Here is an 18,525-nt window from a genome sequence, read left to right as displayed (position 1 = left end):
CACCTGCCAAGTTCGGGGCAACCTAAACTCAGAATTGGTATTAGAAATATGCTCATACCTTTGCTGATCTTCGTCAGAATGCACTCCCAGGACTGCTTCCACAAGAAATGTTGTTTTTGTTCAAAATAATCCATATTTATGTACAAATACCTCCGTTTTGTTCATGCGTACAGATCACTTATCCAAAGGCATAACGCGTGAGCGCGGAACGAGAGACCAAAAGTCAAAATATTCCATTACCGTACTTAGAAGCATGTCAAACGCTGTTTAAACTCTATCTTTATAGTATTTTTAATGTAAAATTGCGATAATATTCCAACCGGACAATAGCATATTCATTCAAGAAGAAAAAGAAGGAACGGCGTGCTCGCGGGACCAAGCATATCCAATCCCTTTGTTGCCAGGCAGACCACTCAGTAACTGAGGTCCTATTATCGGCCAGTGACAGGAAAATGCTCAAACTACTTTCTGAAGGCTATAGACAGCCAATGGAAGCCTTAGGAAGTGCAACGTCACCCCACAGACACTGGAGCTTCGATTGAGTATCAAAAGAACTACAATTCTCAGACTTTTCACTTCCTGCTTGGATTTTTCTCAGGTTTTTGCCTGCCATATGAGTTCTGTTATACTCACAGACACCATTCAAACAGTTTTAGAAACTTCAGAGTGTTTTCTATCCAAATCTACTAATAATATGTATATTCTAGTTCCTGGGCCAGAGTAGTAACCTGTTTAAATTGGATACGTTTTCCATCCGGACGTGAAAATACTGCCCCCTAGCCCAGACAGGTTAAAGGGGAATTACACCAAAAAAAATGGGTCTTCTGATGTAATTTAAGCATTGACATGTACTCAGAACACCCAATTTCGTTGTTTCTCTATGAGCGATTGTAATTTTAAGAGTGAAAAGGCTAATGCATTCTAAAACCAAGAAAAATAAAACTGAGACAACATAATTTGGGAAAATATAAAACAGAACTTGGGGGGGAAATCACAAATTTTATAACTATTAAAGTTGTTTACTAACCATTATTTTACCAGGTATATTGACCGTAAAATATAGTGCACTACTTTCTCTTGTACACTAAGGAGCCGGGGAAGAGTTGCAAGGTAGAGGTGAAGAATGTGCCTATTTGAAAGCTTGAAAAAAAATGAGAAGGTCACGTCATGTTTTATTTTTTTCAAGTTGCTCACATGCTAAAAAAGGTTGGAGACCCCCGTTTTAGACCATTGGGGATAGATTCATAGCACAAACATGCGGAACTGTTATGTAAATATATGTGGAATGCAACAATGATGTAAATGTATCACAGTTTTAAAACCGTCTACTCTCTTTGACTGTATTGTGTGTCATGAATCTGTCCCACTCCAATATCTCTGAAATTCTTGATGTTCCTCACATGGATGTATTAAAAGGAGACATTTAAAATACCATACAAGAAGCCTTTTTGGAATAATGTTTGTACTTTCATTATAATAATAACTTGCATTTAAGTGCTTTTCATGCTCAAAGCGCAATGTTACATTATTTGGAGGTGAACTTCCTCTCTTGAAGCATCTCCAGTTCCATTTCGCATTCATTTATTGAGAAATGTTATGCTCTGTTTATATTTCAGGATTAATGATATTGTTGGTCCTGTCACCTCTGGTTATTGTGATCAGCGTGATCATCGGCTGTTACTGCAGATCTCGTCCAAAGGAAGGTGAGGAGGCTTCATCCATGGTGTTGTAGTCGCCCCAAATGACCTAGATGACATCCTGTTGGGACGTCTATCCTGCCAATGAAGAACACTGAATGAGGCATTATCTTAATATTGAGCCAGTAGGATTATTTACAGGTTATCCCTTTCGGGACTGCTGCTATACCTCTCAAAAGGGAAAGAAAATCAGCTTTTAGACCATGTAGCTTTTTAGTTTCATTGCAGACAAATTAAAATGATGTAGTTCTGTGAAGCACTCAATGTTATGCACTTTCCTGCATTCTCTTTTAATTGCAATACTCTAATAACCCCCTAAACTTGTTTACCAGTGATGCAGGAGACGTTGACAGTCTTTTCACCTAAGAGAGGAAGGAGAAAAGCCATAGATTTTTTTGTGTGAAAATGTGTTCTTGCTGCTAACATTTGAAACTGCACTGCATCACAATGCTGGGATATATAGCTAGTGTGGTAGTATTAATGTAGTAACAAGTGTTTCCAATGTACTTATTGCTCAGTTCATGTGAATATGACAGATGTATGAGTGTAAAATGAGAAAGGTATGGTATTTCTAGATATTTTGTCCAACATTTCAGTTTAGTAATTGTTACACTGTACATTGCCATTTCTCTCTTAAAAAATGTGTGGAAAAAACAATGTTAATATAACAGTTAGCTACAGTAGATGTTAGAGATGCCGAGCAATAACAGAAAGCGCTCAAGGTTCATCAGTTCATCTTGGGCTTGGAAGTGATGAAATGAACTGGCAATTGGAGAGTTACTGGTCTGAAATCCTAATGATATTTTGCCCATGAGGAAGGCACTCACTTAGCCTGTGGGACCAGCGTCAAAATGAACAAGGATAAAAAATTAACACTTATTTTTTATAGTGTCCACTATCTACTCTGTAATTTATTATTGGTACGGAAATACATTTCTTGTTGAAGTTACAAGCCACACTTACCCCTAGATCAGACAATAAGCTTAGAGACAAGTGACTACATGAATATGTTAATATCAATCTTATTATTATTATTGTGCAATAATGTGTTGAGTGCTATGATCACACAGTTGTCATGAAAAAAGGTCACTGTAATTGTATATGACCCATATCCATGCACTCCTTATGTCAAATCTGTCCTGTGATATGGTGATGCAATACATTTTTTTTTGTTATTCTATAGTATTAAATGTTTTTAAACTACATGGAATTTCATGCTTGTAAAGGATTAAAATGTTCAATGTTGTTTAGATCACATGGCTTAACCTGGCTTCCATTTTATGCTGTGTGATGTTACTTTGTAATGTGTTTGACAATGACAGAGACCTCATACAATTGTTTGTCACTCAAAAGATTATTATCAAAGAGGTATTTAACAATTAAAACAGCTATCCAAAAATATAATTGTGATCATCCGGCTCAAAATTTGCACGTTAGTCATTTACGTCACCTGTCAATGTGGTAAAGTCAAGGTACAGTATATAACTAAAATAAAAAAAGAATGTGTCTTGTGAAATAGGTAGAGATTTGTTAAAAGCCATTTAGCACCTCAAACCGCATACATCAGATACAGTTGGTTACAAAATTATTTACAAGGCTTCTTTATTTTCAATGTGTCCACAGAATTGCTGATAATATTTTAAAAACCTGAGATTTTCTGCCAATTACTTTTCACCAAAGCCCACTTTCATTTTGCTTGGAGGCAATTGAATCAATTTTATTTCAATACCAGTCAGTACAGGAATTGAATTAGGCAATTCTAAAAGATCAGTTCTGTACACATGGGTCATTTCCCAGTTCAAAGTCAATGTCGACTTCAATTCTGGGTTGACTCAAATGTAAATGAAATTAACCCCCACGTTGCCATGGAGCAACCCTCCAGAATGACCCCTCATCGTAGGCCATTCCTGCACCCCTTCCTGAAGCTCCTTATTGAGGTTAGATCTTGGGGCTTAGATTGTGGGTCCCTTCACCAGGCCCTGCTGCTTGCGCATCACAGGCGTGTGAATGCTGCAGACGAGCAATCATTGCTGGAGAACTGCTGTTCTAGCCTGACTTTGTACTGCTGTTTGACTGCCTGAGTGAAAGGGTGTAGGCTACTGTTTCTGTTTCATTTCTTTGAAAAGCCTAAACATCTTGGTTCTAACCCAGAGGGTTGTCTGCCTCCATCTGCTCTAGTGGTGAACTCTTCTCCTGGAAAGTATAAGTATTGGGTTGTTATTTTACCTCAAATACACAAGGTCCTCTACTCTGACAATTAATCCACAGATAAAAGGGTAAACTTAGTTTGTTTCTAGTAATCTCTCCTCCGTCAGTCTTCTTCTGACTTTATATGGCGTTTGACAACCAACTTTAAGGTGCATTACCACCACCAACTGGGCTAGAGTGTGGATCGCAGTTCATCTTTCAATCACCCATGTGGGTATATGCTCTGAAAACCCAATGAGGAGATGGGAGAAAGTGGACTTGCAGCGCATAAAGCGTCTATTTTAGAGCCTTGCTACGCAGGCGCTCGTTGATGCGCGCGAGCAGTTTGGATGAAATTGTTGAATAACAGGTATGTGTACATTTATTTTGCCACACTCACGCACATAACACAAGCGGTGTGGTCAGCGTGATAGACTCGTTGCTCAGCTTCAAATGTGCCCTAGTCTTTCTCTGCATTTGCTCTTCACATTCAAGTATACAATGAGCAGAACAGGCTCTCACACACAGACATGTTTTATGGAACCCTGTCTGGACCAGTTTGGCCCCGGAGTGTAAATCAACATTACATCTTTCTTCTCAAGGGGTGCATCTAGAAGTGGTTCTTGTGGATACTTCTTACTCCTTTGCAATAACATATTCCTTAGGATGACCTATGGTAAAGATGAGGATTATTGAGTAAATAATATGAAGACATTTAAAAGAAAATTAAATACATGGAATACATGAAAACCATCACCATAAAATGTTTGTTTCTTTTATCTGTTAAAAATAATAATAGAGGAACAGCTGGTAGTGTTGTAACTCACATAGCTGATGGTGAATATCAGCAATGCCGCCACAAGCCCCACAATGGAAAGAACTAGGATGGTATCCCTTTCTTCTGATTGGTCTGTAGACTCAAGGCAACCTACAAAAAAAATGATCCACAAATCTTTGAGCGTCACTGGAATTTAAAAAAATCCTATTTAGCAGCGTAGATGAACTCTCTCTGGGTCCAATTTAAAACATCCACATGCAGTATACAGTTTGTTTACATATCAAAACAAGCACACAATGAGAGTAGAACACACTCACCTGTCACTCTGAGGTGAACCTGCCCCTCCTGGTTCTGCTCTCCTACAGGTGCTGCCAGGAGACACTTGTACCTCCCGCTATCAACAGCCGTTACATTGGGCAGCAAGATATCGAAAGAATCATCAGCCAAAAGTTCCACTTCCCGCTCCAGACCGGCGTACCATAGGGTGGTGCTTTTAGGTGATAGCCTCTTCATCAATAGACCAGACTCCTTATCAGAGGGCTCCTCACCCAGCTGGGAGAAGAGGGTTTGAGGTTACTCTATGTCCTTAACAGCTGGTCTGGGACCAGTGCTGTATATTTTTTGCTTATATTGTACTTGTATAGAATTTGGTCAGATGGTACAAAACACAGTTTGTGCTATCACAATAATTGAAAGCTTACCTTGTACCACCTCACTGCCCGGTACTGGACCCCACGCTTACATATTGCTTTACATTTCAGAATTGAGTCCTCTCCACAAACTGACTTCACCTCTTCTGTAGGCCTATCCTGTGTGAGGCCACCTTGCACAGAGGCAGCTTTAGACAAACACAAGGTAAATCATTATTTCAGGTGAGCCTGCCTCATTGGAATATCAAATTCATTGTTAAAAATAAATGACAACATACCTAATATGCAGACGAGTTGAAAAAGCATAATTGTAGTACACAGCAATGAAGATGACGATTTAGAACAGGAGGGTAGCAGTTTATATACTTCCAAAAGAGAAGTTAAACTGGGATTTCCCCTACTGCGTCACATTCTGAAGTGCGCGTGCACTCCCTCCACCCACATGACCGATTGCAAATCTGCAGACATGAGACATGCTGACCACCGCTCGCTGCAAAATAAATGTACACAATATACCCACGTGGGTAATTGAAAGATGAACTGAGGTCCACACCACCAGTTGGTGGTGGTAATGCACCTTAAAGGTGGTTGCCAACCGCCATATAAAGTCCAAAAATAAGAAGAGATTCTTAGAAATGTACTAGGTTTATAAACCCTTCCATCTGTAGATTAATTGTCGAGTAGAGGACCTTGTGCATTTCAGATAAAATAACAACCCAATGTTTATATCCCAGGGCAAATTAGGTAGCTAAATTGGCATGAATGTTTCAGGCGTTTTGACCTGTCTCCAAATTAATATAGTTGGTTCAGAGTTCATTTTGATATTTCCACGTGCGTGTCCTGATCGAGTCTGGTGTGGATGGACAAAACTAACATGCGGAAGTGGATGTACGAGCGCGCCGGTTACTTCAGATTGCGTCAGTGAAGACATGATGGCGATGCGTTGGCTCACTCTCCAGATGTGTTTGGGTATGTTTTTTTTCAATGAATCTTGCGTTAAATTGAAGATAAACCGGAATTATAGTTACTGGGAGTGGTTGTTATTTCTGAACGTTAACTCAATACTTTATTCCGAAGTTTATTAGTTGTTGCCTATATGATTGCATCATATCCTGTGGAAGCCAATTTTACGCACGCGCTTGTAATGTATGGCCGTAACGTTAGTGTCGTGCATATGCTTTTCTTTCTGTTGAAGAAGGTGTTAAAATAAATAGAAATACAACATTACAATATAGGCTAAATATTAAGATAGGTCTACACTATATTAACCTTTGGAATTGTTTTTGCTACCTGAAAGTGAATGTTTGGGGTGGGGGCAGGGGCGAAAATCTGATATCAACTTTGGAGGGGACAATTACATGACATTTTCTCAAGAGCAATTCCTGAGGGGGACACCAAAAGTAGTGCTGTAACACATAGCCTACATTGTAATATGGTCAATGTATATTGACGAACCAACGAAATAAGGTGTTTGCCGTACTCCTAACTAAAGGTACCCAAAACTACACAACTAATCACAACAGCAATACCATTGCCTTTAACAAATCTTAGTTCAGTCACCAGTTTAAGTTGACAGTGGGGGTATCCATGGCATTTTCCAATTATGTTCCTATTTTGCAAGTCAAAAAAATTTAGAACCTTTCATAATGTTGCCAAACAAAGACTCAACAAACTTACCTGAGACTCCCTGTCTCTGCCAGTCTGTCCCTGCATATCTGTCCCCAACTCTGCTGTCTGTGTGCCATCTGTTGCCTGCTCTGCCTAATGACATCATTGTGAAACATTTCCATTAGAATTTCATTTCTTTCTTATGAACATTTTATCAACTAGTCTTTGAGATATTAGGCTACTAGCGTTCTTACTTTGCGTTTTGGTGTACTGAAAAATACTCTGATGTCCGTCTTTTATTTTTCTGCCATTTTTCTACCCGGCTGGCTGGCTACACACACACACACAGTGTGTAGGTTAATTACAGTAGGAGATGGGCTTCTATCATCTTATCTTTTATCATTCTATTTGGGCTTCGATCTAAAAGGTAGCTAGCAAATGTGAAACGGATTAAAATGACAAGAGTTGACAGCTGTATGAGTTCACCATTTACACAACATATGCTGCAACCTTTTGTAATTTCAATAGTTTGTTTCATATTGGCTGGCTTCCAACAATAGCTGAATTTGCAAAGCTAGCGAGCACCAATTCCGTTTCAGTGGTGTTTGCTATAATCTTTGCTACCCGGGTTAAATAAAGGTGACATAAAATAAATAAATAAATAAAAGTTCCCTTGCGACAATTTAGCTTTTGTAACGAGACCATTAAATATATTTAAGACAATGGTAGAAGAGAGTGTAGTTCTGTTCAGTTTGGACTTCAGTTTATCGCTAACCTTATCACAGGGACTTTGAAGCACTAATTTACATCATCTGCATGCTGATCTTGGAATAAATTGATGATAGCAAAGATTCCATCTTTGATGAGGCCACATAAATGGAATAGGTACTAGCTAGCTTAATAGTTAATATTTGCGCTCTAGCTCTGCATATTCAGCTAGTGTGTGTGCGCGATTGCCTGGATTAACCTCACGTCAGTTACGTTCATTGAGTGCCTTTCAGACAGTAGATACGACGCCTCTGTTACCTTGCCAACTAAGGAACTGGCAGTGGATCAAACCATTGTGAGGCAAAGGGTGGGGGGGTCGCAATCTTTTGAAACTTAAAAACGCGCTATTAAGTGTCTATAATCAGCACAATTGCTTTCATTGCGTATTATTAATATTATCTAAATTACATAGTTATGTTTCAGTGATATATTGGGGGGGACAAATCATATTTTTCCCAGGATGGGGGGGTCGTGTCCCCCCCCCCCCGTGATTTCCGCCCCTGGGTGGGGGAATTCCCAGCGAATTCCGCGATCAGACTTCCTTAATTAGATTTGGTTTACTCAAAACATTTTGAGTGGGTCGTTGGAGTAATTGTAGCTGTCTGTGTCAGATTAAATAACGTCTCTTATAGTGTATTGGTTATTTCAGTTAAAAGACAATCATGGAAATACACACTTTATTGACAAGTATGTGGGCACCTGCTCATCGAACACCTCATTCCAAAATCATGGCCATTAATATGGAGTTGGTCCCCCTGTTTCTGCTATAGGCTTTCCACAAGATGTTGGAACATTGCTGAGGGGACTTGCTTACATTCAGTCACAAGAGCATTAGTGAGGTCAGGCACTGATGTTAGGGATTAGGCCTGGCTCGCAGTCTGCGTTCCAATTCATCCCAAAGGTGTTAGATGGGGTTGAGCTGCTCTGTGCAGGCCAGCCAAGTTCTTCCACAACGATCTCAACAAACCATTTATTTATGGACCTCGCTTTGTGCACAGAGGCCTTGTCATGCTGAAACAGGAAAGGGCCTTCCCCAAACTGTTGCCACAAATTGTCTAGAATGTTATTGTGTAGCGGTAAGATTTCCCTTCACTGGAACTAAGGAGCCGAGCCCAAACCATGAAAAACAGCCCCAGACCATTATTCCTCCTCCACCAAACTTTACAGTTGGCACTATGCATTGGGGAAGGTAGCGTTCTTTTGGCATCCACCAAACCCAGATTCTTCCGTCAGACTGCCAGATGGCATGTTTCTACTGCTCCAGAGTCCAATGGCGGCGAGCTTTACACAACTCCAGCCGACGCTTGGCATTGCGATCTTAGGCTTGTGTGTGGCTGCTCTGCCACTGAAACCCATTTCATGAAGTGCCTGACGAATAGTTATTGTGCTGACTTTGCTTCCAAAGGCAGTTTGGAACTCGGTAGTGAGTGTTGAAACCGAGGACAGACGATTTTTATGCACTACGTGCGTCTGCGCTCGGCTGTCCCATTCTGTGAGGTTTTGTGGCCTACCACTTTGCGGCTGAGCTGTTGTTGCTCCTAGACGTTTCCAGCACTTACAGTTGAACGTGTCAGCTCTAGCAGGGCAGAAATTTGACGAACTGACTTGTTGGAAAGGTGGCCTCCTATGACGGTGCTACGTTGAAAGTCACTGAGCTCTTCAGTCGGGCTATCCTACTGCCAGTGTTTGTCTATGGAGATTGCATGGCTGTGGGCTCGATTTTATACACCTTTTTGCAACATGTGTGACTGAAATAGCCGAAACCACTAATTTGAAAGGGTGTCCTCATACTTTCGGCCGTGTAGTACAGTTCACTACTGGTACATGGTGATATGTACTTTTTGACCAATAGTTGTTTGTATTTTTGTTTTTTTTCTTCCGTTTTTCTGTTTTGTCCTTTTAACCAATGTATGTTAAAATAAATAGCTTAGATACAATAGTGAAAACAGATAAAAAAGTTCTACAACTGAACATCAAAAATCAACAAAGTGCCTACCCTGACACGAAAAGCTGAGGTATATGAATGGCGCCGGAGAGAATGGCTGCCGTTTTACCGTCTCCTAACCAATTGTGCTATTGTTATTTTTGCGTTTTTTGTAACTTATTTTGTACATAAAGTTTCTGCCACCGTCTCTTATGACCGAAATCAGGACAGCTATTACTCACCTCATATTGAAAGACAATTTTTTCTTTAACGAGTCGGACGAGAGGGATTTCCTCCAGACACCCGACAAGGCCCTCATCCCTGTCATTCGCAGGAAAAAGAGACAGAGATATTGAGAACGAAGATTGGGGTGCCTTGTAAGGATCCGGTGGCGAGTGGGTAATTTGTCTTTACCATCGGTCCTATTAGCCGACGTACAATCATTGGATAATAAAATAGACGAACTACAAGCACGTTTATCCTACCAATAGGACATTAGAAACTGTAATACCTTATGTTTCACTAAGTCGTGGCTGAACGACGACATGAATAACATACAGCTGGCGGGTTATACACAGTATCGGCAGGATAGAACAGTAGCCTCTGATAAGACCATGGGTGGCGGTCCATGTATTTTTGTAAACAACAGCTGGTGCACAATATCTAAGGAAGTCTCGAGGTTTCGCTTGCCTGAGAGTATCTCATGATATGCTGTAGACCACACTATTTACCAAGAGAGTTTTCATCTATATTCTTCGTAGAAGAAGACGGCACTCAATGGCACTAAAACGGCACTCAATGAGCTGTATATGGCCATTAGCCGTATAGGAAATCGCTAATCCAAAGGCGGTGCTCCTATTGGCCGGGAACTTTAATGCAGGGAAACTTAAATCCGTTTTAGCTCATTTCTACCACCATGTTAAATGTGCAACCAGAGAGAAAAAAACTATTGACCACCTTTCCTCCTCACACAGAGACGCATACAAAGCTCTCCCTAGCCCTCCATTTGGCAAATCTGACCATAATTCTATCCTCCTGATTCCTGCTTACAAGCAAAAACTAATGCAGGAAGCACCAGTGAATCGGTCAATAAAAGAGTGGTCAAATTAAGCAGATGCTAAGCTACAGGACTGTTTTGCTAGCACAGACTGGAATATGTTCCGGGATTCTTCCGATGGCAGTGAGGAGTACACCACATCAGTCACTAGCTTCATCAATAAGTGCACCGACGACGTCGTCCCCACAGTGACTGTACGTACATACCCCAACTAGAAGCCATGGATTACAGGCAACATCCGCACTGAGCTAAAGGGTATGGCTGCTGCTTTCATGGAGCAAGACTCTAACCCAGAAGCTTATAAGAAATCCCGCTATGCCCTCCGACAAACTGTCAAACAGGCAAAGCATCAATACAGGACTAAGATCGAATCGTACTACACCGGCTCCGACGCTCGTCGGATATGGCAGGGCTTGCAAACTATTAGACTACAAAGGGAAGCACAGCCACGAGCTGCTCAGTGACCCTAGCCTACCAGTCAAGCTTAATAACTTCTATACTCGCTTCGAGGCAAGTAACACTGAAACATGCACGAGAGCATCAGCTGTTCCGGACGACTGTCATCACGCTCTTTGTAGCCGATGTGAGTTATACCTTTTAAACAGGTCAACATTCACAAGGCCGCAGGGCCAGACGGATTACCAGCCCGTGTACTCCGAGCATGCGCTGACCAACTGACATTTTCAACCTCTCCCTGTGAGTGTAATAACAAAGTTTCAAGCAGACCACCATAGTCCCTGTGCCCAAGAATACGAAGGTAACCTGCCTAAATGACTACCGACTCGTAGCACTCACATCTGTAGCCATGACGTGCTTTGAAAGGCTGGTCATGGCCCACATCAACACCATTATCCCAGAAACCCTAGACCCACTCCAATTTGCATACCGCCCCAACAGATCCACAGATGATGCAATCTCTATTGCACTCCACACTGCCCTTTCCCACCTGGACAAAAGGAACGCCTATGTGAGAATGCTATTCATTGACTACAGCTCATCTTTGAACCCTCAAAGCTCATCACTAAGCTAAGGACCCTGGGACTTAAACACCTCCCTCTGCAACTGGATCCTGGACTTCCTGACGGGCCGCCCCCAGGTGGTAAGGGTAGGTAACACATCCGCTACGCTGATCCTCAACACTGGGGGCCCCTCAGGGGTGCGTGCTCAGTCCCCTCCTGTACTCCCTGTTCAGTCATGGCTGCATGGCCAGGCACGACTCTAACACCATCATTATCATGCTGATGACACAACAGTGGTAGGCCTGATCACCAACAACAATGAGACAGCCTATAGGGAGGACAGAGACCTGACCGTGTGGTGCCAGGACAACAATCTCTTCCTCAACGTGATCAAGACAAAGGAGATGATTGTGGACTACAGGAAAAGGAGGACCGAGTACGCCCCCATTCTCCTCGACGGGGCTGTAGTGGAGCCGTTTGAGAGATTCAAGTTCCTTGGTGTCCACATCAACAACAAACTAGCATGGTCCAAGCACACCAAGACAGTCGTGAAGAGGGCACGGCAAAACCTATTCCCCCTCAGGAGACAGAAAAGATTTGGCATGGGTCCTCAGATACTCAAAGTTCTATAGCTGCACCATCGAGAGCATTCTGACTGGTTACATCACTGCCTGGTATGGCAACTGCTCTGCCTCCGACCGCAAGGCACTACAGAGGGTAGTGCGTACGGCCCAGTACATCACAGGGGGAAACCTTCCTGCCATCCAGGACCTCTATACCAGGCGGTGTCAGAGGAAGGCCCTGAAAATTGTCAAAGACTCCAGCCACCCTTTGAACATTTTAAAGTAGGACAGACATGGGACAGGACAGACATGGAACAGGACAAGAACAGCATCCAAACCAGGTAACACATGACATACGAACATGAATGCAGCAGCGGGGAACAGAGCTGGGGAACTGACAAATATAGGGGCGGTAATGAACAGGTGATTGAGTCCAATAGATTTCTGATGCGCATGACGAGGGAAGGCAGGTGTGCGTAATGCAGGGCAGCCTGGCGCCCCCGATCACCAGGGGGAATGATCTACTCAAAATACTCTAATGTTAAAGTGGAAGAAAATGTGTAACATTTTTTAAAGATGAATGAAAAATAAAACACTCACTTACGTTGATTAGATAGGTATTCACCCCCCTAAATCAATACATGTTAGAAACACCTTTAGCAGCAATTACAGCTGTGAGTCTTTTTGGGTAAGTCTCATAAGAGCTTTGCACACCTGTATTGTGCAATATTGACCATTTATTATTTTCAAATTCTTCAAGCTCTGTCAAGGTTTTGGGGATCATGGCCAGACCAGTAATTTAAGTCTTGCCATAGATTTTCAAGCAGATTTAAGTCAAAACTGTAACTTGTCAACTCGGGGACATTCAGTGTCTTCTTGGTAAACAACTCCAGTGTAGATTTGGCTTTGTGTTGTAGGTTATTGTCCTGCTGAAAGGTGAATTCCTCTGCTAGTGTCTGGTGTAAAGCAGCCTGTGCTTAGCTCCATCCCATTTATTTTCATCCTGAAAAACTCCCCAGTCTTTGCTGATGTCAAGCATACCCATACCACGATGCAGCCACCACCATGCTTGAAAATAAGAAGGCAGTTATTAAATATTTATTCATTTGTAAAAATGTGTAGAATTTTCTTTTCACTTTGACATTATGGAGTACTTTGTGTAGATCAATGTCAAGAAAGTACAATTACATCTATTTCAATCCCTGTATCAATCCCTAATCTGAAACACATCCAAACCAAATTGCAAATGCATCCAACAAGTTTAGAGCCACAAGCTAGTAGTGATTGCGTGCTTGGATTATGGGACCAAATACTAAACTTTTGACTACTTTATGAGAATCTTTAGGGGTGTCAAATTTTTACCCCTACCTTTTTGACAAAAAAATTGAATTACTTGTTAAACAAAATCTATTTCTCTGAGGTTAATGTTAGCGAATATGCTCTCCTAACCTGCTACAAAAATCACTTCTGGTCGTAGCTGTATCGAAGCGGTGTGAAGTGTGTCACTATTCGGTGCCATACCATGTGATCTGACCAACTGGATTTTAACTTTGTTTTTAAGTGAGTCGTGTGACATGACCAAAAAACTGTTAGTCTGCTGACCTTGAAGAGATTTTCCGGAGGATTGAAAAAGACCTTGTTATTTTTTAAGCCTCCCGTTTTGGACTCGGTGTCAATATTACTTATACCGGCATAATAAATCTACAGTCCTCTCCCAGCGGAAAAAGGCACAATCTTTACATTTTAACCAGCCATTATTTCATTTTGGGCTCCCGAGTGGCGCAGCGGTTTAAGGCACTGCATCTCAGTGCTTGAGGCGACACTACAGACACCCTGGTTCAAGGCTGTATCAGAACTGGCTGTGATTGAGAGTCCCATAGGGCGGCGCACAATTGGTCCAGTGTCGTCCGGTGTAGGCCGTCATTGTAAATAAGAATTTGTTCTTAACGGACTTGCCTAGATAAATAAAATAGTGTGTGAGATCTATGTGCTCATTCCTGTCATGTAGTGAATGCACACTCTGAAACAAGTTGGATGAGTGGCTGCATGCATTATTTTGATTACAGCAAAAATGCAACAATACATCCTATCAAACCCAAGCATCAGAAGTTAAAAAGCATCCGAAATCTATTAGACCTCGGTAGTAGTTGTGTTTCTCCCTTTCAATGGATTTCTCTGCAAACCAGAAAATGTTGTGCTAAAGATGGTGTTGTAGCCACACAAATACATTAGAAGATAATTGTCAACCCAATCAGAAACACTATGCTGACAACCTTTAGCTCCTAAATGGTGTTGCTGGTGAATCTTGGAATATATTGCACAATAGGCTTTTTGAATTCCTGAGCTGACTAGGTGAAAAATCTGTTGAAATTCCCTTTAGCAAGGTACTTAACCCTAATTGCGCCTGTAAGTCGCTCTGGATAAGAATGTCTGCTAAATGACTAAAATGTAAATGTTCAAACAGGTATTCCATGATATGGGGATATAATCCAACACTGCAGTTGATTGCCAGTGATCATCATTCATCATGTAGGCAAATGGTATACACTACCAGTCAAAAGTTTTAGAACACCTACTTATTCAAGGGTTTTTCTTTATTTTGTACTATTTTCTACATTGTAGAATAATAGTGAAGACATCAAAACTATGAAATAACACATATGGAATTATGTGTAGTAACCAAACAAGTGTTAAACAAATCAAAATATATTTGAGATTCTTCAAATAGACACCCTTTGCCTTGAAGACAGCTTTGCACAGTCTTGGCATTCTCTCAACCAGCTTCACCTGGAATGCTTTTCCAACAGTGTTGAAGGAGTTCCCACATTTGCTGAGCACTTGTTGGCTGCTTTTCCTTCACTCTACGGTCCGACTCATCCCAAACCATCTCAATTTGGTTGAGGTCGGGGGATTGTGGAGGCCAGGTCATCTGATGCAGCACTCCATCTCTCTACTCCTTGGTAAAATATCCCTAACACAGCCTGGAGGTGTGTTGGGTCATTGTCCTGTCGACTGACCTTCATGTCTTAAAGTAATGATGGACTGTCATTTCTCTTTACATATTTGAGCTGTTCTTGCCATAATATGGACTTAGCCCTATTTGGTAAAAGACCATCTTCTGTATACCCCCTACCTTGTCACAACACAACTGATTGTCTCAAACACATTAAGAAGGAAAGAAATTCCACAAATTAACTTTTAGAAGGCACACCTGTTAATTGAAATGCATTCCAGGTGGTTACCTCATGAAGGTGGTTGAGAGAATGCCAAAAGGGTGCAAAGCTGTCTTCAAGGCAAAGGGTGTCTATTTGAAGAATCTAAAATCTATTTTGATTTGTTTAACACTTTTTTGGTTACTACACATGATTCCATATGTGTTATTTCATAGTTTTGATGTCTTCACTGTTATTCTACAGAAAATAGTACAAAATAAAGAGAAACCCTTGAATAAGTATGTGTTCTAAAACTTTTGACTGGTAGTGTATATAACCAATACATGACTTTCGAGGAGTAGGACAGTTGATACAAACCTATAACTAACTATAACTTTTCTAATATATGAAATTATATTATCACATTCGCTTGCTCGTTTGCCATACTAGTCTGATGAGACCATATAGCAACTACGGGAACTAACCTGAAACAACCAAACGGATGGACAATGTTGATTGACATGTGGAATTATGTCCAATGAGGTTGCAAAGTTAAAGTGAGAGGCGGGATTAGGTATTGTCCAATGAGGTTGCGGGGTGAGCCCAACATGAACGCCAGAGTTTTTAAAATGTATTCTCTTTGACCAAACCCGAGAACATTGATGTGATGACGTTATACACAGTGGTGCACAGTTTTCAGGAACTCATTTTCGCTCGTGAGAGCTAATTTCAAAACTATTGTTTTTATAATTTCAGCCATTCTGGAAAATGTCTTTTAAAGCTTAGCTTTAGGGCTCTAACTCAAGTTTTAGGTCTCAGGAAAGGTCATCACACTATTGTGACCACATCCATTAAACTGACACTCTCCCTAGTATACTTCATAATACAGTGGATTTAGGTTGAAATCCTTTCTTGGTGTTAAATGGATTCCCAATCCCACTCATCCTTTTCATTGTTCACATTTCAGTCTCAGTGTCCGCAGCCCCTCTAGAGGATATTCAAATTGCCTACATATGTCAGGAGGGTAATGTCACACTTGAAGCACCGTTTAAAGAATTGGATACCCAATGTGAGGAGAGCTGGACCATTGGCAAAGAGGTAAACTATTGCATATATGCTTATGACAAGTAGATACAATGTGAAGTCAGGCATTTTCTATTACCTTTATTCTTTTTTCACATCTCACCATTGATAGTATCATCAACAGTATGCAGATGGGCAGGGGCCATTTTAATTTAGACATGACTTGTGATAAGATATTTTTCTTTCTGCAGCCCATTGCCATTTATAAAAACGACAGGGGTAAAGTAAAGACAAAGGAATACATTCCTCCATGCAAGGACGTGTTCTTTGGAAAAGTCATCCTTAGTAAATGTGCCAGTGTCACATTAACTATTGGTTGCACCAAGGTAGGTCAACTTTATGAATACAATTCACCTTCCTTTCCTCTGTTAGTGTCTGCCAAGTACCAACGTAGTACAAAAAAAAATTATATTCACCCCTTCATTTTTTATAAAACAGGATGGGTTATATGACGAGACCAGGATCCACTTCTTAGGTATGGTTTCCCCTGAAGTTATTGGTGTATTACACAACACATTGATATAACTATTAAGCATTGTTGTCATCATCATTGCTCATATCACTCTTTTTGCTACTTAGGGACAAACGCTATCGCTGCCACCGCAAACGCTCAAATTGCTCATTATGGTAAATTCTGCTTTTTTTAGACCATGCATTACATTTTGATTGTACTATTATCAAAATAAAATATACGTTACAACTGCAGATGATTCATTTCTAGTTTTGTTGCCACAGGGAAATTATTGTTCTTTTAATTTTATTACAATGAGAGATTTTGAAATGAGTGTTAGACAATCAGCATTTTTCAAATAATGCAAGTAATTAATTTAACAACTATTTTCTTCTTTTTAAAATTTTAGGACTTTGGGCATTGGTGATGCTTTTGGTCTTTTTGATCGTACTTTAAATGTAATCTGAAGGAAGCTGAAGCAAGGTGACTCCAACGATGTTGGTCTCACCCAGATGACACCCCTTGACATCGATCCAGCCGATAAAGAACAGTTAGGCCCACTTTTTCAAAGTTAATCTACTATAAGCATGATGTAATTAATCTAAGGGAAACGTATGACTTCTACAGCTTTAGTTGTATGGTTTTTGTCTCATTACTGTCTTCTACGCAACGTTACTTTCTTACCTTTTTTTATGACCACCCAATTTTTTTTACCTGTACAGAACATAGTAAAACTCAACCAAGTAAACCAGTATGATGGGTGAAGTTCACATCTTTTTTACCTAAGAGAGGAAGAAAGAAAGACATTGTGTTTTGTTTTAAATGAAAATTCAACAGAACATTTCTCGCTGCTGGCTACATGCAGGGCCATGTAGCCAGAGTTATTTATTAAATATTTATTAAGCTATGTATTACCTAGTGAATATAAAATGCAAGTATGAATGTACAATTAGCTAGGAAAACAAGCTGTGAACTTGTTCGTTACAATAAATGCATTATTACATTGCCATCTCTCCCTTGGACAATTTAAGGCACGCAATGGTTGTGCTTCATCAAGATGCTTTGGAACCAGTGCCACATTTTAAGAATATATATTTTAAACTAGTCTTATATAGGTACTCCTACTCACCCCTAGATCAGACAATAAGTTTAGAGACAAGTGACTCGATTGATTTCACCAGAGAGATGATATGTACAATAGTGTTTAACACTTGGTAATAATAATACTTCTTACCTCCCTCCAGTCCACAAAACCAAACACTTTTATATGAACTGACAACCATCATTTTACACACATTAAGAGGAGCCCTTTTGAACACGAGCAGCGTTAAACATTTTAATAAGGTTGATTATCTTGTGTTGATTTCATGCATGTGTACTTTCGTAGCATAGTTGTATACCATAATGTTTAGCATGCTTTTGATGAGATAATCACCCATTTTCATGCTCTGCTCATTTTCTAATTTGTCCTGTGATGTGCTGGTGATGCATTAAAAATAATTGTCTCCAAACATTGTGACGCTTTTGTATCAGGGTTCTGATTGCCAACACATGTACACAAAAGTACAAATGTTAACAACACGTGTGTGATATACTTGAGTTTACAGGGCTATGTTTCCGCCTTGTAATGTGTTGGAATGATTCTCAA

The 18,525-nt window shown here is 40.5% G+C and overlaps 2 protein-coding genes across 3 annotated transcripts; one reads left to right on the top strand and one right to left on the bottom strand.

Annotated features, from left to right (window-relative positions):
• Positions 1-1,658: 1,658 nt before the first annotated feature.
• On the bottom strand, positions 1,659-5,726 carry LOC100136479 (CD83 antigen). 2 transcript variants are annotated; one of them, XM_082975339.1, is made up of 6 exons: positions 5,591-5,726; positions 5,364-5,500; positions 4,980-5,214; positions 4,712-4,812; positions 4,472-4,555; positions 1,659-1,770 (listed from the first exon to the last, which is right to left on the bottom strand). In XM_082975339.1, the coding sequence occupies exons 1-6, from the start codon at positions 5,616-5,618 to the stop codon at positions 1,747-1,749; spliced, it is 609 nt and encodes a 202-aa protein (XP_082831465.1). In that variant the 5' UTR covers positions 5,619-5,726; the 3' UTR covers positions 1,659-1,746. The 2 variants fall into 2 exon arrangements, with proteins under 2 accessions (XP_082831465.1, XP_082831464.1); XM_082975338.1 differs by lacking the exon at positions 1,659-1,770 and adding an exon at positions 1,817-2,059.
• A 352-nt stretch (positions 5,727-6,078) lies between these two features.
• Positions 6,079-18,388, top strand: LOC106605365 (uncharacterized). The gene is made up of 6 exons (XM_014200895.3): positions 6,079-6,281; positions 16,311-16,441; positions 16,618-16,752; positions 16,865-16,901; positions 17,006-17,053; positions 17,287-18,388. The coding sequence occupies exons 1-6, from the start codon at positions 6,242-6,244 to the stop codon at positions 17,331-17,333; spliced, it is 438 nt and encodes a 145-aa protein (XP_014056370.2). The 5' UTR covers positions 6,079-6,241; the 3' UTR covers positions 17,334-18,388.
• The last annotated feature ends 137 nt before the right edge of the window (positions 18,389-18,525 follow it).

This window comes from Salmo salar, chromosome 05, assembly GCF_965601325.2.
Source record: "Salmo salar chromosome 05, fSalSal1, whole genome shotgun sequence".
In the NCBI taxonomy this organism is placed as follows: domain Eukaryota; kingdom Metazoa; phylum Chordata; class Actinopteri; order Salmoniformes; family Salmonidae; genus Salmo; species Salmo salar.
The sequence above is the reverse complement of the archived record's forward strand: the minus strand, read 5'-3'. Positions and strand labels throughout refer to the sequence as shown.

Excerpts from the sequence above, each read along its gene's own strand:
- LOC100136479 (XM_082975338.1), bottom strand. The coding sequence starts at position 5,618 with ATGCTTTTTCAACTCGTCTGCATATTAG. Across the intron at positions 5,215-5,363 it reads GGGCAGTGAGGTGGTACAAG|CTGGGTGAGGAGCCCTCTGA; the intron begins GTAAGCTTTCAA and ends CTCTTCTCCCAG. Across the intron at positions 4,556-4,711 it reads TGATATTCACCATCAGCTAT|GTCATCCTAAGGAATATGTT; the intron begins GTGAGTTACAAC and ends TCTTTACCATAG.
- LOC106605365 (XM_014200895.3), top strand. The coding sequence starts at position 6,242 with ATGATGGCGATGCGTTGGCTCACTCTCCAGATGTGTTTGG. Across the intron at positions 6,282-16,310 it reads CACTCTCCAGATGTGTTTGG|TCTCAGTGTCCGCAGCCCCT; the intron begins GTATGTTTTTTT and ends TTCACATTTCAG. Across the intron at positions 16,902-17,005 it reads GACCAGGATCCACTTCTTAG|GGACAAACGCTATCGCTGCC; the intron begins GTATGGTTTCCC and ends TTTGCTACTTAG.